We start from the raw sequence: 27,529 nt of genomic DNA on the forward strand, positions 1-27,529 counted from the left end.
GGTAGGTGTGTACTTACCTCTACTAATAGTCACCCTTTTTTTGTTTGCCAAGCTATATTCTGATTCCTTCTCATATCACAATGTGAAGACTACATCACCCATCATGCCTTTTGAAATGTGAGATGCTGCACCCAGTAGCATCCATTTTGTATTGCATAATCATGTCGGAGTTACAGGTTCCTGCCTCCTATGCTCCACACTACTTAATATAAGGCCCTCCACTCCAGATCTCTAGCGAAGTGAGATGGTATCATTAAGGCTATTGGTTTGGCAGTAGAATTTTACTATGCTCTTGCTTGAAATGCTTTTGCATGACACACTATTGTGAAACAAATGATAATTGTGCTCCTAGGGGAGTGAGAACCAGAACCTAAAACAAATACTAAATCATGTAGGCTCCTTATAGTTCACTGAAATTTATCTGTAACAAGGAACCAGTTAATTATATGAGCTGGTAGGCTCAGTGCTTGTTAGGCTTCAATGAAAAATCTATTACTTTGTATTCAAATACATACACTGAAGAGAACCACCGCAAGTGATGGAAAAACAGTGGAACACCATATTTTATAATTAGTTACTTGTAACAATGCCCTCACTGATTTTTCACAGTACACGTTGTTGTGAGGACCCTTTTAGTAACCAGATTGGGCACCCCATTTTAGTTTAGTTTTTTGGTTTCTGGTTTCTGTTTCATTTACATTTTTATACACATTTTATTCCTGTTAGCGAGAGTGTTTTTTAGTGATGGCTTTTATACATTTTAGCAGTCGCTTTTTTCTAGGAAAGCAAGGAACACACCTCTCATATAATCAGCCTTTGCACTACTTATAATCAGTACTCTTTGTCCAAGGATGCAAAATGCGACACACAATATGCTAACTTGTGTTGCCAGTCCAGGAACCAGTTTCTATCTTCAAGACCTAGCACTACATCAGGACTGTGGCCCCAGTGTGGCACAAGTTACCCTATAGGCTACACATTGACCCCAAGGAGCGTAGAGGGCATTCTGGTCATGACTACCCTGGACTCGTACTGCATGGCAGGGAGTTTTAGTGCTAGAGAATTTCCAGCATCCTGAGAGGATTGCCATCTACACGACAGGCCAAATCCCGATATTCTAGCCAGGAATGGGGCTGGGGACGATCCCTTCGATTGGATCAGGCAGAGTCTTACAACCACTATTCTCTCAGACGTAGACATTGGGTTTGGTAGGAACCTCTAGAAGTACATACATCATTGGTGGGGTTGTTTATATTTTTCACCCTAGGCATAATGTTGATTACCTTGCTTTGTTTCATCTGCCTAGTTATCGCAGCACATGCCTTTTGCACTAGACTGTGATTGTTTCAATACTTGTATTGAAAATCTATCTCACACCTTTGTGTCTCACCTTGGCATGCATGAGTAACTTAGCGAAAGGGGTACGATCTGTTTCCACTTCTTCACTAGGGAGTCGGAGTGTTATGTTCAGGTTGTCATAATCACTACTTATCCATGTGGGTTCGGAGGTTTCGGTGAGGCACAGAGTTAGCCAGGAGTTAGGCTGGCAGCTACTAACATTGTGGGTTGTACTTAGTCTCCCACACCAGGCAGTGCTACCATCCTAAACATGCTTTCCTATTACCAAAGTAGGAACTGTATAACAATATCATAAGTATTTGGGCGAGAACCCCAAATAAATATTAACATAATATTCAGTAGTTTTGTTTAGATACTCCTACAGCTACACAGTTTTCATCTGGTTTCAAGTCTTTTTCACAGCAATACTTTCTCAAACTTCCGCACCTCTTGTATGCCCACTCCAAACCTGTGTGCTTCCAGTTGGTTTTGCAAAATTGACACACTGAACCCAGTTGAAGGTGGGCTAAAAGCCTACAAAAAGTATTTGCAGTTCGAAACTGACCTTTTCAACCAGTTTAGACCTGCTCCCGTACTTTACCTAAGGCCCTCGTGGGCCAGTCTGCCCAATTGCCTAAAAAATTCCTAAAAAATAAAATAGACAGGCAGACATTTAAAAGTTCATGTCAGCTAATAGGGTCCTCTTAAAAAGCTTAGTGAGCTCCTAAAATTTGAAACTCTCCTTAGTCTTATTTTACATCTGTGAAATCTAAAGGTATTCAGTTTTATTCACTTTTTACTCCTTAGCTTTTTAAAGTTAACCTTTATAAAAGTGTTCCCGGACCTCTGTTAAAAGTATTTTACACAGCTATTGTCAATTCCTTCACTTCTCAGCAACCCTGGCGAGTTACGGCTGGAGCTCAGTCCATAATGCCAATAAAAGCAAGGGGCACTTAAAGGAGCTTTTGGTCCACATCAGTTTGTGCATAGCTGGATACAGAATAATGTGGCAACTCAGTCATGTTTTACATTCTTAACGCTGGACCCATCATGGTTGCTCGCTTTCCCCTCTTCTAGTAATCATTTCCATGGATCCTCTTGTGTGCTATCTACAAGAACGCCATTTAGATTGTGGTCTATGATTCCATCTGGGGCAATTTTAGCCTCCTCCTATGTTGACAATATCCTCCTACTTGCCCGGGACCCCGCCATTAACACCACCCCCAATAAAAGAGGTGGTGCATCTGGACTGTCCATAAAATGGAGTAAATCAGAGCTCTTTCCCTTGACTGGTGCAATGACCCCTTGTTCTCTTGACTGCTGATGACGCAGAAAAAGAAGGTCCGACATATATTCATACATATTGTGTAATCAAAACGTATAATGTAGTGTGATTTTAGTAAAGAAAATAATGTACGAGGGAAATTGTGCCCTCGGGGTAGTTCGCCATCATTGTAAACGAGCTTTATTAATCATGAAGTATTGAAAGTGTAGTAATCCGTCATAATTGCAAATGTATGCCATGATTTCTTGTTTGAAAACTGTTTTGCTTAACTTAAATTTAGTACAGGCTTTGGCCTAGCTGCCTGGTCTCAAATTCTAATCGCGTGGCTTTTTCCTTGAACTAATGAAACATATATTCTTGCTTGAAGTTGTATTTTTCCAGTAGAGCTGACTGATACACTTATCTCCAAGGTTTCGTACTAGGCCGGTTTCATCCCCTTTGATACAAGGTCAGTCTGCAGGTGCGGACAATGAAGGTACAGATAGTAAAATAATTGGCAACCCATGTTACAACTTGTGTTCCAAGGCTCCAAGGACAGTGTATGCATAAATGAGCGCTAGTAAAAGACAATTTTGATTGGACAATTTGAAGCCAACCTATGAACCCTCCAATGGAAGACCCTGCAGAATTTGGAATGTTTCTTACTTAAACCCACTGAACAAAGAGAAGTCAGCCATTTTCCTCGATGCCAGTTTGAAGCCAGATGCCAGACTCCATTTTGGACGACAACCTGATGCCCTTTTCTCTATCTGAGAGAAAGAGACTTTAAGAATTCTCACCCTAGAGACTTTAACTTTGATTTGCCCCGTCTTGCCCATGCAGTAACTTTGCCCCATTCTCCTTGCCGCTGCAAGGAAGTTTGCCCTTAACTTTGCCCCTTTGAAACTTGCCCCATGCTGATCAACCGGTACCTGAAGGACGAAGACTTTTCTTGAATGCTGATTGTATTTGGTAAATATGAAAGGATAAATGTATTATGCATTGTGTTTTTCCTTTTAGGTACCAACTGCTATTTTGATAGGGTCCTAACTAGAAGTTTTCCAAATTTGTGTTGACTAAATTCATTTTGCATGAAGCCCCACATGCCAATGCTAATTAGAGGTTAGTTGAGGTATTCATTCGATGTACCATGCTAATTTGAAATCTTGTTATGCTGACCAATGTATGAAATTAGTCAAATACAGTTAGTCATATTAGTGATTTGCATTGCGATAACAGAGTGTATCATTATCCAGATTTTGCGTGGATTGCGTTTCTTCCGCCGTTATGGACAGCTAGTAATGTTCATATACATATATCATTTGGTTTTGAGACATATATACATCGTGCTAGCTTTGTTAATATAGGGAAATAAATTCACTAACTTAATAAACTGGTGTGGTTATTCATGACTGAAAGGTCATGGTGCGCCGAAATACCAACTGTTATTGATTTCTGATGTGCCATATCGATCTATTAATTGAGTATTGATTACCGATTGCAATAGTTATTGATTATTGATCTGAGTGACTCTACTATTTTAGGATGAGGAGAGCCCGACTCGGTTAAAAGATTCACCGACCTCCAACGTGTCCAGGTACAGGTAATTTATAAGGGCTGGACGCGTTATCACTGCCCCCTAAAATTGGTGCAAAGTCCCATCTAACTATCTCAGCATTTATCTCACTGCGATAGTATCGAAGAAGTCCATCTGAAGTATGGCCTAGCAAACATTAAACTTACTACACATATAAACCATTGTGTTAAGCTGCCGCTCTCAATGGTCGGGCAGATTGCCATTATTAAAATAATAGTTCCTACATGTTTTTTATATTTGTTCTTCAATATCCCTGTTGCCCTGACCAATGGCTTCTTCCTCTCTCTCCGAAGCCTCCTCATTAAATTCACATGGGCTGGACGCCACCCTCGTATGCACTGGGACACACTGATGCTCCCCTCTGACCGGGGTGGATTTGCAGTCCCTGACCTACGCTTTTATTATCTAGTAGCTCAGACACACTTTGCACTTTTTTTGGTACCACCCTGATGCTAAACTCCAATACCTTAAACCTGAACACACGCAGGCCCTTCTTTTTTCCATCTCCACTTTGCTGCTGCAGGGACTGCCCAGAAACCCGTCTGACATACAAACACTCACCACTACATACTGGGCATGGACCAAACTACTTTGCTATTTGGGGCATGATACCCTGTATTCCCCTCACATTCCCTGAATAGGGAACCCATAGCTCCCACTTACCCGGGAACAGTTGACTCAATGCTCATTAACTGCACATCGGATACACACCGTTGGTGATCTTTTCAGAGATGCCACTTTAAAATCTGTCATCACACTAGTAGAGGGACACAACGCAATGCACATGGATCCATTTACCCTACACCTGCTATATAGCACGCAGCGTAGTCTTACCAGCATACCCAGAGGAACTGAGAGAACTCGCTCTCCTTTCACTGATTATCATGGCCCCAGATAAAACTCACTTAATTTCCCAACTGTGTCGCTGAGGCCTATTAGTATGGAGAAACCAAGGGCCTCATGGGAGCAATACTTGGAGCACCCCATTTCTGACAAAATATGATATTACTGCTGAGTGCAAACTAAACTTATCTCTATTAATCATCGCTATAAACTGTTACACTATAAATACTTTCATTGCGTTTTCTCAACTCCACATGCATTCGCTAAACTAGATCCCTCCCAGCCACACTGCTGCCCTAAACGCTCGGCTGAACTTTGCTCATTTATCGTGGACTTGTGCTCCTAATCGCACGTTTTGGACCACTAACCAAACCACCCTGTCACATATGACGGAACACATGCTCACTCCTGATCCATTACTGGCCCTGCTTAGTTACGTGAAACCCCTACCTTTCACAATAAGGTGCTTTACTGCACTTGCACTGCTCCTAGCCAAGCACCGGGTTGTCCTTCAGTGGGGCAATGGCACCCTCCGCACTGAAACTCCCTGGCTACAAGACAGGTCTTACTGCGACACCAGCAGCAAAATCTACGCCTCTCTGCAACCGTTTTATGCTGCGCCGCTGGTGCCTCTCGTTCTTCCTTGTTCCTTTCTTCCCTTTCGTGTATGGTTCCTGTATCAAGCCAGTTTATCTTCTCCCACACTCTACCTTTGTTACTCTCTTCTTCTCTGGCTTCTTGATTTACAGTCGTGTTTTATATTCTGGAAATACTTAATATTGTCATTGTTTTGCTCAACTTACAGCTTCTTTACCTTGCTGTTTTTCTTTTGATCTGTTATGCATTCGAACTATTCATCGAACTCTCCTTTGCCAGTGCCTTCTTCCCACGCCTCAGAACCACACAAACATTTTAGCTATTTCCAGAAGGTGTTATACTAAAGAACCACGGTTAATGTTTGAGTCATCAAAAATAAATCGACTATTTTGAGAATGCCACTGGGAAAACAGGACGCATGCAAGAGAAAATAAAACTGATCTATAGGCCATCACTGATTCACTTCAGAATTCATCCAACACACAACGTTCAAAGTCGCTTTAAACTTACTCTTGAATGGCCTTCTAGCATCTTGATTAGCTCCACTGGGTTGTGGGCTAGATACCAATAAGGCGCTGCTGCTGGGTGAATTTGTACTGCTGGAAGAGTTCAATTTCTCTCGTTCAATCTTTTGAATCCTATGTAAAAAAAAAACATACACGTCATCAAAAATATCAGCTGTGAAAAAGGAAGAAATACGATTAAGTCTTCGAATGCTGTTGGACGTGAATAACAAAGCCTACAGGGCTTGTACACATTTCTAAAACTAAAATATGGAGAGCTATATTGTGGGATTCAGGTGACATTAACATGATAGGTAGGAAAAGCAGTGAAAAAACAAATTTTAGTATCTGGTATTCGTAATAGTGGCGCTTAGTGAGAATCATACATAACATTGTATAGTAAAACAAACCCTTGAATTCATGGTACACTTCACAAAATTGTTTCTTAGATGGTGTGTTTGACATAGGACTATTTACGTAGACAGCTACAAGCAGCAACGTTTTTTTTTTTTTTTTTTTTTGGGATCAGCCTTCACCATAGGGTGACTAACTGTCCATGACTTTAGACGAGTGCCCACTGCCCATAAATGGTCACACTGGGGACAACATTTGTCACTAATTTTAAAGCTGCTGAAGTGAATTGAGAGCTGTTTATTCACAGCTAATGAGTGCAGGAAATTAAAAGGATCAAGTTGGCCCCAGTGAATATACTTAATACCTTCAGCAGTGCCCGCATGCTGTCTGCAGCAGTAACCTGCCTGAGGCGAAGGCGGGGGGATTTTCACTTTCAGCTTGGCCCAACACCAAGGCCTCACTTAAAGTGTCACTAGCCCTTTGCAGAGTGAAAAGGGGGCTGTGGGATGGGGCGGGGGAGGGGGTCCTATTTTCACTTTCAGCTTGCCTGAACACAAAAGCCTCAGTTACTGGGTACCAGGCCTTCTTTTGTTTGAGTCTCATGCTGGCTGGATGCTACCTGGAGCCTAACACCTAGATGCTAGTGCCATGGAGGCAAACACAGGCAAGCTTATCGTCAACCTTCACAAGTTGCTTATGAGATGATTTGCAGGCAGGTTTTCGATTTTGGTCAATCCTTGCATGCAAAACATGCATGCATTATAATAATGCCTGGTGTATCGGACTGTATGAGTAATTTTATTTCTTTTACACTGTTACTCATCCAATGTAGTGATAGAGTGCTTTACAGCTCTTCCACACATTATACAGAGAGAATGAATCATACAAGTGTGTAAATCAACGTACAAGGTGTAGAAGTTACAAATCATCCATAATGGTAAGCATTATCTGTTACAAGTGCTTGGTCTGTAGAAACAAAACCAGGATTTAAAACTTAAAGCAATGGTTGGGGATCCAGCAAATGCTAATACTACTCAACTGTTAATTAAAAGGGACTTGCTTTGGCTTCCTCTCACCTCTTTCCTTTCGCAACACAAGACCTTTCATACTACTGTTAATACTTAATGGTTCCTTTATTGTAATTATGTGATTTATAATTTGCATAGTTTTAATCTTTCTTTTCTTTCTCCTTCCTTTCTTTACTAAAACATTACAAAAAATGCTATTATTCTATGGTACAATATTATAGTCTGGTTGTGTATACAAATTGTTTCTTATAGATCTAATTATCTTTATGATCATGATTTGTATTGTTTTTTCTTCTAGTTACAATGTATTTATTCTATTGTACCAGTGTATGCTAATTTATTCAATAAAGCATTATTAAACTAAAAAAAGCAATGGTTGGGGTCATCTGTACTAATAAAACTATTTCTAACTGAAAGAACTCTGTATAGCAACCTTAGAACAACGAAAGATTGAGAAATAAATAGTTCTAAACATAGGCTTTGCAGTTTGAAGGCAGCTACTTAGTGCAAGTTCATAGCTCACTGTCATATTAGGATTGTAGCTTAACTGCAAGCAACAAAATGATCTGTGACAAAAGCAGTAATCCACATCAAAATACAAATCTAACCTGCACAATGTCATTTAACGCAGGCACATTAACAGTTATTATCCCCTGAATAATGCTTGGCACAATGATATCTGCCGCAGGTGCCTAAAATCATAAAATATTTTAAAATGCAGCCAGACTGACTAATCAAGTAACCCAGAACGGAGTTACTCTCACACGTCTTTGTTGACAATTTCAATGCAGCAAAGTTTTAATAAACGTATGATTTGATTGTGGTGGCTACGTGGGGCGGGACGGCACGTGGGGGGGGGGGGCGACATTAATAACATAAGAAAAAAAAACTCTGCATCGCTGATCCTCAGTCGCCTCCGCACCAGGCCAGACAGGCACAAGCCAGACAGGAACAGTGCTAGAATTGGCTGGGAGCGAACAGCCAGGGTGCTCCCAGGCAGACTGGTAGCCTGTGCCTGCTCTATCAGCCCGGCAACACAGTGCTGGGCTGGAGAGGGCACACTGCGCATGTGTTTGGCCGGTCTGAGACAGCCGGCCAAAAATACATGAGCACTGAGAGGAGTGCACAGTGCACTCCCCTCAGTGCTCACCATCCTACATGCCCCACCCCTTTAACAAGGAAAGGATAATAAACCTAGTTTATTATCCTTTCCTTGTTAAAGGATTTGCAGCAGTTGCTGGTGAGGGGGGTGACGCTTCTCCGCCATAGCGGAGGAGCTGCCACTGTTTGATTGTCAGAATCGTTTTTTGCAAGTTTCACCTACTTGTGACTCCACCCTCTTCTGCTGCCACACCCCCACCAATAATTTATGGAATTTCAGAGTATTTCTTTTCCATTTCCAGCACTGAGGCCAATAATGTGGCTGTATAGATAATCCAATCACCACCCTGAACTGAGGCCCACTGTGTGAGCTGGCCTAGGATAGGATCATAAGTTGCCTAGTGAATCCTAGCGATCACCAGACTGCTTGTCCTGTGCTCATTTGATGGCACACTTAGGCTTACTTTGAGGCATCTGTGACTCCTGTCCAGCCGACTGATTGAATGATGAACACTGGAACTGGCCCCACACATGACCAGACAAGTGAAGTGGCTACATGACTGGCCCTGCCCACTATTCACCACCACCACCACCGCCGCCAGTTCACCACAAATACAACCAGAGGTGTGCTGATACCATGGCTTCAGGAGGACATTACACCTGCATTGTCAGTACTGGACTCTCAACCTTGCAGTGGCAGGTTTGGGCCTCAATCTCTGGCACCAGCCATGCACTAGTTTGTCTCTTTCCCTAATACAAGGCTGTTAGGGACCTATATGCAATTTAGGTCAGTAGTCCGAATGGGACAAAGATACTTCAAGCCCGCTTACGGTTGGGGATTCTTTCTTATTCCCTTTACAGCTCTCGATCTCAGCTAGAGCTATTATTGCAAAATTGAATTGTCCTGTAAACGATTAATAGAGAATCCACCCAACCTGACTTAATTGGGTCTTTTTATTCTTTGCTTAAAATTTAGTTGAACCAACCAGTCTTTCCATTCAGACTTGCATTTTGAAATGCCACTTTATTCTTTAATTTCCCTTTCCATGTATCTCTCTCGAACTGTAGCAAAGCCCAGAAGATGGGAATATGGGCGCAAGAGCGGTCGTGCAGAGGAAGTTACCTGGAGGGTGAATTGCTATAGTTCATTGAGTCAAAATACTATTAAAGCATGGCTCTATGAACTACACTGCTGCACAACCCATCTTTTCCAATCCGTTCCTGGTACAGTGATTAGAAAAGATGGGTTACAAAACAACTTTTAAGCTTTTTCCCTAAGGATGACATTCTTGGCTTTGAAGAAAGGTTCTCAACATTGTTGCAAGGTGATCATGGTTGCTGCATGCCATTATTGCAAAACAGATGGCCTTGCTGCAAAGTCATTAGCCTTGTTGCATGGTGGTCAACTTTGTTGTAAAATTGTCTGCATTGTAGGGAAGAAACGTAATTGCTTTGTTGCAAGCAGTCGACTGCCGCAAGATGGATGGTTTGTTGTAGTGTGGCAGCTTTACAGTGTATGTTAGCATTGTTTGAGCTGTTACTTTAGACCAGATGTCACAGTAAAGCCTTTTGACCTGCAAAGTTCAGCCACCTGGGTTCATAGGATCTGGAGAAGGCTTTTACCGGAGGAGTGTATGGGGTATCCAGGGTTGCGGGCTGTAATTTGTTGTTGGTGTATTTTTGAGATGGCTGAGGCGTTAACAGGGAGCATGACCTGTCGGTGAGGTGGCATTGTAGCTCTGCTTCCCCACTATCAGCCCTGCAGTAGTATTCTTGATCACTTAGAGGTGGGAGTTTGGCTAGCCAGACAGTCCAAGGCAGAATGTTAACTGAGTCAGGAGCTGTAGGGAAAATACTCCCTTGAGATGGCTGTGGGACAGTATGTATCTGAGAAGGCAGAAGTAGGACTTCGAAGACAGGAATTACATCTAAGATTTTTACTTTGGTGACTGGGAGATTGATTTGAGGGTGGTGGTGTGCTTGGTGTCAAGCAGCAGAAGTTCTGCTTTGCTTCCAATGACTTTCAGGAATCTCCCTGTCTATTGGGGACCACTATCAGTCAAGGCAGGTTTCCTGGGGATATCTTTGGTTTTGCTTGCTCATGACCTCCTAGACTACAATTTCATAAGCACTGGATTGGGAAAGTAAATTAGAGGATACACTAGAGGAACACGTTCCAGTGATCTCCACTACGATGGCTATATCAAGAGACCGCCACCTGGATGTAAAAAAATAATAATAATATGAAAAAAAAACTTCAACAAGTATGTTAAGGCATGACACTGGGGGGAACCCTCAACTGAATGAGAGGAACAGCCAACAAATGCACATTTCCCAAGGCATCTCTTCTCCGCCTTCCTCTTTTGGGGAGTAAGTCATAATGCTGTGATACTGGAAAGCGCAACAGTGAGTGACATATCAGTCTGTGTGAGCTTCACGCAAATAAGTTCCACAGGGCATGTTTCCACATTGGTGCGTTTGTGGAGTGCGGTTCCACATTGTGGGTGACCTGGAGCAGGTTTACGTTTGAGTTTGCAGGACATGGGTTCCCATTGGCACTAAAAAGTTACCTGATGAAGCTGAGGATGGGAAAGGGAGAAGAGGAGCCAATCATCGACATGTGAAAGACTTTCTAGTTATATTACAGATTTAGAAACTGGAGTTCATTGGTTCTACTATGAACGTACAATATTCTGACCAATGATGGCGGAAGAAGATACTTTATGGACTGTAACTTAGCCGGACTGCACTTAGGCATTCTAGTCAATTTTTCTGAGCTCTTTGTTTCACATTCCAGCTTGACGACTTTTCTAAGTTGGTTCAGTTGACTGAAAACCCAACCGTGGTTGAGCACATCTCCTCCATTGTCCCATTGCTTATGCTGACCAGACGGATGTCCATCTGATGAAGAATCTGCAGATTGCCGATCCACTGAGGAGAGGTATAACAAGATGTTATTCTTTCTGTTATAGATTTGTTCTTTTCTTTTAGGTACCAACCGCTAATTTGATAGAGCCTTAGTTAGATGTTTTCCAAATTAACTTTGACTAAAATTATTTTTGCATGAAGTCCCAACATGCTATTTGAATTGGAGGGTTATTTAGCGTGTCACGTGCTAATAACTACAATTAACAAAGAATTGATTTTGTTTATCTGTTGAATCTAGATGTAGTAGTGAATCCTATCTTGTTTTAATGGGAAGAAGGAGTTAGCTTAGCCTTCTGGCTTGCAGACTTATACCCCCGTCACCAAGTGACTTTTACCCTACTTAGTTTGCTCTGTTTTAGCACAATTATTTAATTATATCTTTCCAAGATGGCTGCATTGTTTTTACTTAGGCCAATGTTTTAGTTTCATTTTATCAGTGCCACTGTGCTAAGGCGTTACTATCGGGGTCAAAGATAAAAAACTGTAGGCATTCATATTAGGTACTTTCCCTATTTGTGCTTTCAAAGGAATTATGTAATTGCCGCCCAAAGCATGTCTTATTTTCTATTGTTTAGGAACAGACCTACGTCAGGAGTTTGATCAGATCTGTGTAAATATACCTTACATAGACAGATAGAGTGATTTTTACCAGATGCCATCAATGCTATCAATGCTACACTTTGCAGTGATGCTGATCCAGTCTTTGTGTCCCCACCTAATCTGATCTAGAGACCTCATTCCAAGGTAACAAGGGTTGGGGGCTCTTCTCAAGAACAGGGCACTGGCAGATTAGGTTTAACACACCTAGCTCTCTTTAGGTTAGAGGATAGGCTAATCATATTAGGGTATTAGGTCATATTTGGTAACTTATGTCATTTTATGTTAATGCAAGATGGAGGGGGTCTTTGTATTCATGACTCTTGTTTTTTTCCATTCTGTTCCTTGCATTATTCATTATCCTAATCATTGCAGCCCAGGCAACTTATTGATTGTAGTCTTGTTAATAAAACCTATTATAACTTTACTGCATCTCTTTCATTGACTGAGTTTGACTGAGACATGTTGTTCATGTGGGAAATGGGTAACCTCCGTTTAATCACGACACTCCCTGAGATGTTGTACTCTTGAGTCCATGCGTAAAGGCTGCCACAAATCATCTTTTACTGTTTAGGTTTCTGGTGAGGTACTGCTTGTGAGGTTTTGGATGACAGTTGCAACTTGTTGTAGGAGTGACCTACTCGCCTACAAACATAAGTACTGTCCTCCTTAAATCAGCAGTCTTGCCTAGAGCAAGACAATCTACGACAATGTAGGGCCTCTTTGTTCAGTTATTGATGTTATTAATCTGCACTGTAAGCCTCAAATGTCTTATAATTAATGCTTTTGTTAAATTTAGTTTTTTCTCCACTTTGGTCAGCCTGTGTAGTTTTTTTACACGTACTATTTGGTTTTAAGACTAATTTACGTGCTATTAGCAGTGTTAATATAGGGAAATGAACACTCTAACCTTTACTAAAAGGTGTGGTTATTCATAGCCGAATGGGTCATGGTGCATAAAGATCATTGACTCCTAAAGATTGATGGCGTTTATTGATTATGTGATATTGCTGTTGAAGTTATGAACCATGGTGGAATTACTCTAAGTGTAGTCAAAAGGTCCATCGAACATCTAACGCGTCCCCTTATCAGTAAATTATAAAAGACCAAATAAAGCCAGAAGTGCTCACAGATTTTGGTAGCAGAGGATGGTTAAATCTCCTTAAGAGGCCCCCATAGTTTTTCAGTAGATGATAAAGTAAAAGGTTATGTCTCCCTAAGAGCCTACCATGACATCCCCAGAACCTTGCAGTTAGTTTGCCAATGCTTGTTTGAAGATGTTCTCAGCGTTTCTAGTGAGAGTGTGAATAAAATAGGTTTTGCGCTTGCACTGCTTAAGCAAATCGCAGATGAATTGTGAGGTTTGTGAGAGTTTGGGTACTCCAATGAAGTTGTGTGAATTTGGCTTTCCAATTAAGTTGTTTAGGGAGTTTGTGTACTCCAAAGAGTATGTGTAAGGAAGTCAAACTTCATATGTGTGTGGCGCTTTTTGCTCAAAAATTGCCCACGTCGTTGTTGGTATACAGATCCTGTGTGGTCTAAGACTCAAGAGTATTGTACAAGTGTATGAGACACTTGGATTATGCTGTCATTGTCTGTTTAATAGATCAATTGGGCTTGGTTGACAAACTCAGAGTGCGTGTTCCTGCCCACTGAACTTTAATTTGAGAATATTACAGAATTTTAGGCGAGAACTGTTTGATTCAAAACCTTCTCAGAGACCTGCACAATTTGAAGCATTAGCTATTTGGGAGCAAGTTGCCAGATAACAACAACAACAGAAATTTGAGAGGAGAATGAGAAAAGCTGAGAAAACCTTAGCTGAGGCGAGATTGTGGAGAACTGAGACTTTACAGGTAATTAAGATGCGTCCTGCAATTACACAAGAGAACGAGAGCAATGGCAGAGTACCAAAAAGAAGGATTTGTATCCTTCTGAGGAAAGAGAGCAGAAGTCAAAGGGGTATAGTAAATCTTTGACCGACGTTGAAGAATAAGATGATGAGTTTATTTTGCAGTTATTGTGAAGTCGTCCCCCACCATATGCAGCACATGAAACAGGTCCAAGTACTAGTGCAGACCATACAGCTCCGGTGCCCATTGAAACTACACCGAGGCAAGTACAGGTTAGCCACAATGTTCCTACTGCTTCCACATCACAGATACCTATGCCGCAGGTTGACATATCAAGGATTTACCCAGATGTTCCTATTGTAGATACTGCAACAAGTTTAATGGTGCTGACAGGACAAGCTGCCACATGAGAGATTTATGAGAAGCAGACATTAATTCAGTCTACACCAAACTTGCTGCGTCCAATGCAAACTCAAACAAGCCCAAGATAAACCCCCATGACAGGGTCACATACAAATATGTCTGCATTGACAAGTCACAATACAGGAGTAATGTACCCTAGAGATCAAAACGTCCGACCGAGTCCAGACGCTGTGTCAGTCCCTGTTATTATTGGTCCCGTCATACCATTGTTTGCCTAGGCAAACAACAAGAGCAGTGAACAGAAGGTTTTAAATTTAAGTGTAGAAATGGAAAGATTCAATGTAAATACAAGGGTTATGTCTTCGATGAAGCAGACATTTGATATGACAGGTCCCTTAATTGACTTGAGTCATTCCAGGACTCCACCGAATAATCCGGGGAAGTCAAAATAGGTCCTAACCCATTTTCAGTGACACCAGAGACTCCATGTCTAATGTTACAACCAGTGCCCAATGCAAGCAACAACAACATCTTGTTACAGGGTTTAACAGCCCAGCAATTGACTGAATGGCTAGATAAGCTGAATAGCACACCAGGAGATTCAAATGGAGGCAGTCCACTGAAATTGACCAGGCTTAAATTAGAAGTAGAAGAATTAATTGAGTGAACAATTGGATTGGACAGATTGACCCATACCGAGAAGATGAGTTGTGCTTTTTGTGCAAACTCATTACCAACAGAGCAAGATTGGTAGATCAGAAATTAGCAGATCTGACAGATAACTATGAACTAGAAATTGAGAAAACAAAGATTTTGAGAAGAAGTTACAGGTTAGAATTTGACTCAAGGGATATTGAGAACGTGAGAATACTGGGAATGAAAATTTACATTAGGGAAATAATACAGAGCATTCAAACATGGGGAGCATTAAACAAATGGGAAGGCAGATGGGTAAAGAAACAAGACAAAAAGAAAAAGGAGTCTGCAAATTCAACTGTTAATGTCTGAGGATCCCGTAAAAATACTATCAATGAGGGAAATTCCAGGAGGGAATTTCGTCCATGTCCCTTGGAACAGAAGTGACATTCTGTCGTTCACAAACGATTACCCCAGGTTGAGAGAGAAACCGGTAGAATGGTACCAGCAAACAGAAAAGTTTGTGAAGCTTGCAAAATGCTTGTCAGAGGATTTCAATACACTATTAAAAATAATGGTTCCAGCTGATTTATGGGTGGAATGCAAAAGCAGCATAGACTGGCCACAAGAGAACCCCTACGAGATCCAGTTACGTGTGCACCATCTCCTGATGTAATGAAATATTACTATAAGGTGGTTGAAGTTTTTTAAAACGCGAATTTCACAAAAAATATCAATTGGCTGAGAATAGGACAGCTCAGGAAGGAAAGGAGTCCATAAATGTGTACTATTAGAGATTATTGAAGGCATTAAACAGTACAGTGGCACAGAAACAATTGAGCCAAAAGACATGATTTATTTTATGTTCAGATTTGTCGAAGGGCTATAACCTGAAATTAACCAGAAGATTAAAAGTCATTTAATTTGTTGGCAAGCAAAACCAATTGATGAAGTATTGCAATATGCTAAGTACTATAGTGACGAGATTGAATTGAAGTAAAGAAAGTTGAAAGAAAAGGCAATGGTGATGCAGATTATAGCGGCACAATCAGGAATGCAAAGGAGTTTCCTGCAGCACCAGCAGGGAAACCTGGTGTTTCAGAAATAGGCAAGAGGCAAAGGTTGTAGTGGAAACGTAAATGTAAACCATGGTCCTGATTTGAGTAGTCACTCAGAATGATGTGGAGGGAATAAAAAGGTTGTTATCTTGTCACGCTTATGGAGGCCTCAGATATTGGAAACAGGAGTGTCCGACTCTAGGACAGGAAGCTGTTGCCCCACAGACAAATTAAATCAATTCTTTTCCAAACATGAAAGGACCAAGAGTGAGGGGTCAAACTTTTGGTTTCCAAAACAATATGAATCAGGTGCAAGGTCCTCAGCCCCTGCAACCAATGCAAATGCTTTGCTTGCAGACGCCACCGACACAGCAAATGCAACTCCAAGTTCAAATGGTACCTAGGCAACAAATACAGATTCCTCAAGCCCCAATGGATCAGCAGATGCTTCCTCAGCAGGGCACAGGTCAAAGGTTTAACCCCAGTAATAACACAGTAAACCTATACCCATTATACAGTGAGGATGGAACGAATGATGACTGGATGAGTGAGAGTTCAGATGAGGAAGAATGTGTGTTAGCAGCTTCATTAGAAGTCAGCCAAAAGGGCCCTTACATGAAGGGAGAGTTGATGGGGCACAAGGTTTCATTCTTAGTTGATACAGGAGCTACACACCCTACTGTGAGAAGTGCAGAAGTCCCTAACCTAACTTTTTCAGGAAAAACAATACAAATTTTAGGAGTTGCAAACCAGTGTTTGACAAAGCTGATCACAGAACCAGTTTCAGTTAAAATTGCAATTTTCAGAGGCCTACACAAATTTGTAGTTTGTAACTCAAGTCCGGTTTCCTTACTAGGAAGAGATTTGCTATGCAAAGGGAGATGTTCAATTACTTGTTCAAATGATGGAATTGCCATTCAAACCTACAGTAATGATGAAGATGACCAGTTTGAAGCAACAGACTAACTCAGTAAATGAAGAGTATCGCTTAATCAGTTTCTTTCTTGTCTTTACCGTGCAAGATCTTACCGCTGTCTTACAGGGAACAGTATGGGGTTTTTCAGGGAAAGACATTTGTCTAATCATAGGAGTTGAGCCAGTCAAAGTCCCAGTTAAACCAAATGTGATTTTCCCCCAGATTCCCCAATGCCATATGACACAGGATACTATTGAAGGGATCGCTCCTATAAGTGCAGAATTTGTAAGGCAAGGCATCTTAAAAGAAGAATTGAGCAGCCCATGTAACTCACCTACAATAGGATTGTGGAAGCCATGTGGGACATTTCGAATAGTTCAGGATTGGAGTAAAATCAATGACATTGTGATTAAATGTTGTCTGGTGGTGCCAAATCCAGCAGTGATATAGTTTCAGATCCCATGTGATACTAAATGGTTAACTGTAGTGGGCCTGTCACAAGCATTCTGTTCCATCCCTCTTCATGAGGCTAGCCAATTTCTCTTCTGTTTTAAGTTCCTTGATCGCGTATATTGTGGGTGCAGAATTCCCCAAGGTTTTTCAGAGTGACTGTCTATCTTTAATCAGATCCTGAAGAAGAATCTGGAGTCACTGGAAATACCTTTCCAATTGACGTTAGTTCAATACATTGATGATTTGAAGACGAAAGAAGAGGGCAGGCAAGATACTATTGCCTTATTAAATCATTTGGGAAAGAACCAACACAAAGTGTCATCAGCAAAATTACAGTACTGCCAGAAAGAAGTGAAATATTTGGGACACCAAATTGAAAAAGGAGCTAGGAAGATTTCCAGAGAGAGAGAGAGAGAGAGAGAGAGAGAGAGTCACTGCCATATTGCAGATGAATCCCCCAGCTACGCAAAGAGATGTCAGAATGTGAAATTGTGAGTTAGTGTCACCAGTGGATTCAGAATCCCTCAATGATTTCTAAGCCATTGCAGAAGTTGACTCACAAAGAGGTTACCGACCCCCTAGAGTTAGACCAAGTGTGTTGAAAGCTTTCACAGAGTTGAGAGAAAGGCTGTGCAAAGCTCCGGCTTTGGGAATGCCTGACTACACAAAACAATTCATGTTGTTTTGTCATGAGCGTGATGCATGTTCTTTGTCTGTCCTGACTCAGGTACATGGTGGTATAAGCCACCCCGTAGCATATTTTTCCTCTACTTTGGACTCAGTTGCAGCAGCCTTACCATGCTGTTTGCGAACTGTGGCAGCAGTTGGTTTGAGCCTCACTCACAGTGAGAGCATTGTGATGGGACACCCCTTTACTGTTTTGGTCCCTCACTCTATTGAAGTTTTGCTTACCCGAACAAAGACCCAATGTCTGATCAATGACGAAATTGATCTGATATGGAACTATAATTCTGGGGTCACCAAATTTTACTCTGAAACGGTGTACAGTGCTTAACCCAGCAACCTTGCTACTAAAAGAAAATATTAAAATTGACAAATTAAAGGATGTCAAACATGACTGTCTGGAAGTTACTGATTTGTGTACAAAACCTAGACCTGACATCCTAGATACCCAATTCGAAGAAAATGAACAATTTATTTTTGCTGACGGTTCCTGTTTAAGAGATAACATGGGAACACTGAAAGCAGGATATGCTGTGCGCACAATTTCTGGTATACTCAAGGCTTTCTGGCTTCGGTGAGTATATTCTGTACAAGTGGCTGAATTGGTAGCTCTTACTAGAGCATGCCATATTTCTACACAGCTTAAGGTTACCATTTATACAGTCAGTACAGATTTGGAATAGTCCACGATTTCGGTCAGTTATGGTCACAAAGAGGTTTTATGGCCTCTTCTAGTTTGCCTGTTAGAAATGGCGATAGAATCCATGATTTGTTACAAGCCTTACAAATGGCTGAAAAAATTGCTGTGGTGAAATGCAGTGCACATCAGGGATCATAAGACTTTGGGCCTGATTACAACTTTGGAGGAGGTGTTAAACCGTCTCAAACTTGACGGATATACCACCAGCCGTATTACAAGTTCCGTAGGATATAATGGACTCGTAATACGGCTGGTGGTATATCTGTCACTTTTGGGACGGATTAACACCTCCTCCAAAGTTGTAATCAGGCCCTTTGTGTCTATGGGAAATAGATATGCAGATCAAGTAGTAAGGTTTTACGCATTAAATTGTATATCTTTCAAGGACAAATGGGAACTGTTACCGGAAGAAGACATTTGTCCAAATTATGCGCTGCATGTCATAGACACGTTGGATGAATTGAAAAATCTGCAGGAAAACATTAACAAAGAAGAAAAGAAAATGTGGGTTAAATTGAAATGTGTACACAGAGAAGATGACGTTTGGGTTTCAGGGGAGGGCCAAATATTCCTGCCAAATAGCCTGTTGACTCAAATGGCTAGGTACTACCATTGAAAAGCACATGTTGGGAGATATGCAATGATTCATACTTTCAAGCAGGTTTGGTTTAATCCAGGATTTAGACAGGTTGCCGAAGCAGTTTGCCACCGTTGTATTATCTGCCAGCAGATGCACATGGGTAAAAGGACGGTGGTTAGTATGAGCCACATTGGAAGATCAGGAGGTACATTTAGCAGAATGCAGATGGATTTAATTGAGATGCCTGTATGTGGAGAATTGAGATACGTGCTGGTGATTGCCTTTCTAGTCACTGGATTGAAGCCTACCCCATACGAAGAAATGACAGCCTTACTGTAGCGAAGTTATTGCTTAGGGAACAGATACCTCGCTTTGGTTTTCCGGTCTCTTTAGAATCCGATAGAGGATGTCACTTCAACAATGAAGTGATTAAATTACTATGTTCAGCTTTAAATATTGAGCAGCAGTTGCACTGTAGTTACGGCCCTGAAGCATCAGAACTTGTGTAGCAAATGAATGGTACCCTGAAGTCAAGATTTGCAAAGATGTGTGCGCCCACGAATCTGAAATGGCCAGACACACTATAGTTAGTTCTGATGCGTATGAGAAACACACCAGGCAGGAAGACCCAACTGTCACCACATGAAATCCTCAGGGGCAGAGCAATGAGATTGCCAACGGTTCCTGGCAATTTCATAGTTAACATAACAGATGATATGGTGTTGGATTACTGCAAGGGTCTAGCTGATGTGGTTCACTTTTTCTCTCATCAGGTGGAGACCACAACTGTGTAGCCATTCCAAGACCAGAGTCACAACCTGAGAGCTGGAGACTGGATTGTGATCAGAAAACACATGAGGAAGACTTGTTTGGAGCCCAGGTGGAAAGGGTCCCACCAAGTAGTACTGGTTAATACTACGGCTGTGAAGTGTGCAGGAGTTCCGAACTGGATTTATGCCAGCCATACTCGGAAAGTACGCTGTCCTTTAGATAAAAAAGAGCTGTCAAGAGTACCAACAACATCTAGACAAACTTCAGAAGCAGTCAAGGGAACTGGAGAATCAGAAACAGAGTCTGAGCAGACTGAGGATAATCCAGATACCTCTGTAAGAGACAAGAAGGAGGACTTACAGGAAAGTGACATCGAACACTGAGGTCGCAGGAGAGTCTAGTCAGAGGAGGGCTCTCCCAGAAGGTGATCTTGAAAATCTAGAAGCACAGCCCACCGACCCAGTGGAGGGAGTTGAGTCAAATCAGAGTCAAAAGGATGTGACTCCACCAAAACCAGTTGCAGGTATGTCAAGTTAAAAACCTGCAGAACAAGGAGAAGCTGTAAAGCAAGCCCTGAAAAGAGCATGGCCAAAAGAAGTCAGAAAGTAGACAAGTGGCCAAGATCACAAGCACAGAGAAAAGATTCAGTAGCGTTGTAAACAATCAAAGAAGAGGTAGACACCACAAGAAAAAGAAGATTTGAGTGAAGGAGAATTAAGTGGAGATCGGAAACTGAAAAGATAAATTGCAAATCGAAGGTACACAGGTCCTGAATGGGCGTATGCAACAACTAGTGACTGGCAAAGTACATTTTTTGTCATTTTGTTTTGATCGTGAGATTCCAGGTCAATACTTTGGCATGTAAAGTTGGTCAGTGAACTGAACTTTGAGAAAGAGTCTGTGCAACTGAGAGAGAAAAGGGACATTGAAAGTAACCTAAAAAGACATTTGAAATAAACTGATTTGACAAGCTGCTAAGCCGATTTTTGGCAAGTTACCGATTTTGACATAAGTTCTGGAAAAGAGACTGAAAGCTGTAAATAACTGCCGAGAAGATTGAAGATTTTCTTTTCTCCTTCTACTTTCTGATTCTTTACAGGTAATGCGTGACCATAACCAACAGGTTAGGGAGAATAGGTGCTGTAAATACATAGGTATTGGCTTAGCAATTGTGTGCATGATAGTATGCTTGTTATTGATTGTGAGAGTTTTCTCGATAAAGCTGTAGCTAGTCATACCTCTGCTTTAGAAACTACTACTATATTTACAGAGTTAGACAGGTTTAAGAGAGATGAAATATACTTACATGTAGATAGGTCACTAGGAGATCTTTCCTCTACTGTTTTCCATTGCTTATTAAGTGAATATGTTGAAACAATGAATGCGAGAGAATGTTATGTTTGAACACAAATTCCTTTATCAGTAGAGAAAGGAATAACATACCATAATTTGCCACTAACGTATGGAATTAGTTGCAATCTTCTATTAACAGGATTTTGTAAACAAGAAGACAGTATTTTTATTTAAATCATGATTTGGTGTTTCCTTTGTTCCTATTAAATATTTGAGTAGAGTGGCTGAAGAAAATAATATACTGTAGAATTAGTGAGAAGAAGTTTCTTTGAACCTACACTGAAATTTGGTACAGCTTACGCACACAGGAATAACCTCACATGCTTGCTTACAACAATAGAAAGGAGTTTCTTAGATCCGACTGACAGAAGAAAGGCATTGAAGGAGAAATTAAACAAGGGCTTAGTGAAAAGGACATTTAGAAATGATTATGCATTTAGTGAAATTAAAACACAAGGGAAGTTAGCTTTAGACGTACAACACAAAGGGAAGCTTTGTATATATAGACCACCATCCAGAACAAATACATTGTTTGTGGGAATGAGTGAATGCAGATATGTGTTTCTCTTCCAGAGTAAATGGACTTTCATGTTAAATGGGCAAGACCCAGCGATTCCAGGGGTTTACTACATATGTGGACCAAATGCTTATTACAGTCTTCCAAGAGGATGATACGGCACATGTTACTTGGGAGTAGTTTTCCCAAAGATTTATCAACTTGAAAACTTAAACGAGACACCTAAACTGAATGAATTACACCTTGCTAGACCAAAGAGAGTCTTATTCTGGCAAAATTAGAGATATATTCGGAGCTATAACTCCCTCAGTAGGGGTTATTCTGAATTCTATTAAAATTCAAAAGTTTTCTACTATTGTGGATAACATGCCGACTAGTTTATCAGGAGCCATGGTCCTAATGGACACTGAAATGGCTGTAATAAGATTTATGAATCTTCAGAACCGCCTTGCGTCAGACACCCTTTTAGCAAAGGAGGGCGAAGTCTGTAAAATTCTGAAATCACAACATTGTTGTACTTATATTACTGACAATAGTAGAGAAATCAGAAGCTTCATTAATAATCTGACTAACATTAAGTCTGATCCAAATGTTTTAGAAGAACCCCGGGTTTGGGAAAAAGTTGGCAAAGGTTTTACTTCTGTGGGAAATTGGCTGGGCAGACTAGGGAAAGGTATAATCATGAAATAATACAGATAATATTGATTATTATGATTCGTATCCCTGGTTTATGGGGAGTTCGTAAATTGTACTCTGTAATTAAAAAGCAGAAAATGAAAAATGATCAGGGGAGGGAAGAAATTAAATTAGAAATTAAAAGGAGTAAGTATTTTGATGAGAATTGGAGAAAGAAAAGAAATGTGAAACATTCTCATGAAACAACATTTTAGATTAACAAAAATTGTTTTGTGGGATGTAGAATGTGATGACATATTTAGGCCCTCATTATGATATTGGCGGTAAATCCCACTTACCACCATGCTGACTGCTGCCAACATGCCGCTGTCACGGCGGATATCCTTTCACCATATTATGACACACACACCAATCCGTCACTGCACAGTCACAGACACAACTTCGCCCAACACCAAAGGTCAGTGATAAAGTGGTGGTATTAACACCCACACCGCTATGCCAACAGAGCATGATAGGTTGGGGTAACCTGAGTCACCTGCAAATATCGAGGGACAACTGTTAGCCACACACTATCCCTTATGGTCCACACCATACCCATATACCAATATCCACTGGGTGGGAACCAGGGCTCACCTATTAGCCACACACGGTGCCTCTGTAGTTGGGCCATCACATTTGGGATGCTGATATTTCTCAGGATAAAGGCATCATGCACCAACCCAGGATACTTAGCATTAGCGTGAGAGATGTACTGGTCCGCCAAACACCCCAACTGCAAATTTGAGTGATTTTTTTTTCGATTTCTGAAGGCCTGTTCATTTTGCCGGGGGGGGGGGGGGGGACAAAAGCAATATGTGTTCCATCAATCGCCCCAATTATGTTGGGGATATGTCCCATTGCATAGAAGTCAGCCTTCACCGTGGGCAAATCATCGACCTGGGGGAAGACAATGTAGGTGCACGTTTAATCAGGGCACCCAACACTCTTGTCAGCACTATTGAGAACATTCGCTGTGACATTCCTGCTGCCAAGCCCACTGTCACTTGGAAAGAACCAGTTGCCAAGAAATGGAGCACAGATAGGACTTGTACAAGAGGGGGGATCCCATTGGAGTGGCGGATAGCAGATACCTGGTCAGGCTCCAATTGGGCACACAGCTCCGTGATAGTAGCCCTGTCAAGTCTGTAGGTGAGGATAATGTGCCTGTCCTCCACTGTTGCCAAGTCCACCAGGGGTCTGTACACAAGGGGATTTCTCCATCTCCTACTCATCCGCAGAGGTTGCAATCTATGGGGCAGAAGAGTGAGCTTCTGGTCATAAAATGCACATTGTAGCCGCTACAGTTCAATGCATGATGTGATTTTTAAATGTATTACTGGCATGCGTCCTGTAGGTACGATTGTGATCGGTGATGCAGTTTTGTTCCATGCACTGCCCCCACCCCCCGAAATGACGTCTGCCTGTCCTGTATGGAGGGACAGGTGGAAGTGAGGTAATTCCGCTGACGTTGTGCGCCGTTGCGGGAGGCAGTCGGGAACGGCCATGCAACTCCTCATTGGTTGTAATTGGGCCCTATGGGTTACAGTGGCCAATGTTGATGTACGCCGGCGGTGATGGTATGCACCGTCATGGATGTCACCGCCATTTTCTATCTGTTCATTCATTTGCTACCTGACCTTCAACAGGAGAGGACCTACACTGCATGTGCTGCTGTGACCTGTGTCTGGAACCTACCATGTCGCGGGTGACTGGGGAAAGGGCCCCTACCTTCACCTCAGTGGAGTTGGAGAGCCTAGTGGATGGGGTCCTACCCAGTAAGGACTGCTGTATGGGCCTCCAGACCAACAGGTGAGTACACTGAGTACGATGCAGGGGGCATGAATGCATGGAATGCTGTGTGTGAAGGCCTTGTGTGGGGGGCGGGGAGGAAGGTTGGTGGATAGGCCCTGGGCAGCATGAAGCATGTATGCTGGGTCATGTCTGTGTGAAAGGGGATGGGAAGGGCTATGGTGGGCCATCAGTGTAACAGACAGGACGGTCTAACTAATACCTTTCCCTGTGTATGTGTCCTCTGCAGGTCAGTGCCCATCAAAAGAAGGGTATCTGGCGTGCCATCGCCAAGGACGTGTGGACCTTGGGGGTCTACAGCAGGTGGAGCACCCACTGTCGGAAATGGTGGGAGGACCTGAGATGCTGGGCACAGGAGACGGTGGAGGCCCAGTTGGGGATGGCCTCCCAACGAGGAAGGGGTGCCCTTTGAACCCTGACCCCCCCGTGATGGCCTGCATACTGGTGGTGGCCTATCCGGACCTGGATGGGCACTTGAGGGCATCACAGCAGCCACAAGGCGGCGAGTACAGTGCCCATCATTACAACTCACGCCTGGGGGGGTGGTATCCAGGTGGGAGACATGTGTCTGTGGGTGCCCCTAGACCAGGCCTGACAGAGTAGGTCCCATGTTGGGCAGGGTTCTGATGGGAAATTCCTCCAACCTAGCTAGTAGGCATTCACTACTAGGCAGGGCTGTGTGGGTCCCAAGTATGCTGCAGTTGGCGGTATGTGTCCATCCCCATGCCCTGGTGAATAGCATTTTTACTGGTAGTGCATTGCATAGGGCTGATCCCCGTGTGTGAGGGTGGTATGTACGCCAACGGTGGTGTTGGTGCAGCCATTGACCAAGTGTATCCTTTGTCTCCCCCCCCCCCCCCCCTTTTGTTTTGTCACCCTGCCCTTATGTGCATTAGCATCTTCTGGCAGAGGCACCAGCGACGGAGGGAGCTGTATCCCATGGGACCCAGGAGGTGTAGTCCATTGACACGGAGGGCACCAGTGTGATGGAGGGCGAGGGGAGCACCAAGGCGGAGACTGGAGGGAACAGTTCAGACACGGATACGTCCTCCGATGGAAGCTCCCTGGTGGTGGCCGACACCTATATGCCCACCCCAACTACAGGTACAGCCGCCACCCCCATACCAGCACCGCCCTCCCAGCAGCCTCTCAGCAAGTTGCCCATGCCCGCTCACCCAGGAGGGTGGGCATCTCCTTCGCCCCAGGCACCTCAGGCCCTGCCCCAGTGAGCCCTGCTGCCCTGAGTGAGGAGGCTACTGACCTCCTGAGATCCATCTCTGTTGGGCAGTCAACCATTGTGAATGCCATCCGGGGGCTGGCAGCCCAAATGAAAAAGACCAATGCATTTCTGGAGGGCATTCACACTGGCTTGGCGGCCCAACAGAGATCAATCCAGGCTCTAGCCTCCTCTCTGATGGCAGCCATTGTCCCTGTTTCCACCATCCAACTTCCTCTACCCAATCCCATTCCCCCCAACCCAAACCTATCCCAAGCACACAGGCAGACGAGCATACACACAGGACAACACACAAGATTGGACATAGCAAACACAAGCACCACACATCATCCCCACAGGCACTCATACAAACACCATCCAGATGCAGACATACCAACATCCACTGCCTCCACTGTGTCCCCCTTCTCCTCGTCCTCCACCTCCCTCCCAGTTGCGTCTACACCCCCACCTGCATGCACAACATCCTCATCCACTACCTCCATCACCAGCTCACCTATCAGAACACACCTCACTTGCAGTCCCCACCCCAACATCCATGCACACGTCCCCTTTGTTCTCTCCCACTGTGTCTGTGCCCCCCTTTCCAAGGTACACAAACACAAGCACTCAGACACCCAACGGCCATCCACCTCACAATACCATCCAGCCCATGCACCTGCACCTAAACACAGCAGACACCTCCTACAACCACTCCCAAACCTTCTCCCTCTTCCTGCCCCAATGTCCCCAAGAAGCTTTTCCTCTCCACCATTGACCTCTTCCCTAGCCCTCCCCCCCCACTGTCCCTCACGTCTGGCCAGGGTATGTAAAACCCAGGCAAGCACCTCAGCCACCCAGTCCATGGACCCAGTAGTTTCCACAGCAACTTGTGGTGGTAAAGGATTCAGGCCACCAGCCAGCCACATGGAAAGGGTGCCTGCCCTAAGTTCTGCCAGGAAGATCAAGGTGCCACCCCAGCTGCTGCCAGGAAGGGCAATGAGAAATCCCCAGCTGCTGCCAGGAAGGGCAAGGGGACTGCACCAGCAAGCAGAAAGGACAAGAGGCCTGGTGCTGGAACTCAGTCAGAGCCCCCACCACCAATCATGGTGGTGCAGCTGTTCGAGGCTGCACGGGATGGGCAGGAGCCTCCCCCCACCACCAGAAGCAGCATCAGCAACACCACCACGAGCAGTTGGCAGCCGTCTGAGGCTGCAGGGGATGGGCAGGAGCCTCCACCCACCACCAGCAGCAGCAGCACCACCACCACCACCACCACCACTGAGCAGCCATCACCACCGGCGGACAGTCTGTAGTCCTGCCTCCATGGGCTGTTGTGTGGCCTGACCCCCACCTGAGACACTGACCTTGTACTACCCAGGATCTGAGCATAGGGCACGATGCCCCCTCCAGAACCAGTGGGTATGCCACCCACTCACCCTATCCTCTCCAGGATGAAGCTCACAGGGCACAATGTCCCCTCCACAACACACTCACCCCATCCTCTTAGGATGAAGATCACAGGGCACGGTGCCCCCTTCAGAACCAGTGGGTAAGCCACCCACCAACCCCAGCCTCCCAGGACCAAGCACAGAGCATGTTGCCCCCTCCAGAGCATGTGGGCAAGTCATCCACTTGCACGACTGTGGCCCTGCACTCCCCAGGACCAGGCATAGGGCATGTTGGCCCCTCCAGGACCAATGGTGTTGTACCATCTGTCAGCTGAGGTACCTCTTGTTCCCCGTCCCCCTGAGGTGCCTGCCTATTTTTGAACTGCTGCCCCTGCAGTGTTCTTTCC

The 27,529-nt window shown here is 43.4% G+C and overlaps 1 protein-coding gene across 2 annotated transcripts in view; it reads right to left on the reverse strand.

Annotated features, from left to right (window-relative positions):
* The window catches only part of LOC138296556 (elongin-A-like), a 537,924-nt gene that overhangs the window by 51,971 nt on the left and 458,424 nt on the right, over positions 1-27,529 (reverse strand). For both annotated transcript variants that reach the window (XM_069235792.1, XM_069235793.1), the window contains exon 10: positions 6,150-6,277. In XM_069235792.1, the coding sequence (XP_069091893.1) occupies positions 6,150-6,277 (128 nt within the window). The remainder of the gene's footprint in view (positions 1-6,149; positions 6,278-27,529) is intronic.

The sequence above is a fragment of the Pleurodeles waltl genome, chromosome 5 (genome assembly GCF_031143425.1).
Source record: "Pleurodeles waltl isolate 20211129_DDA chromosome 5, aPleWal1.hap1.20221129, whole genome shotgun sequence".
Lineage (NCBI taxonomy): Eukaryota > Metazoa > Chordata > Amphibia > Caudata > Salamandridae > Pleurodeles > Pleurodeles waltl.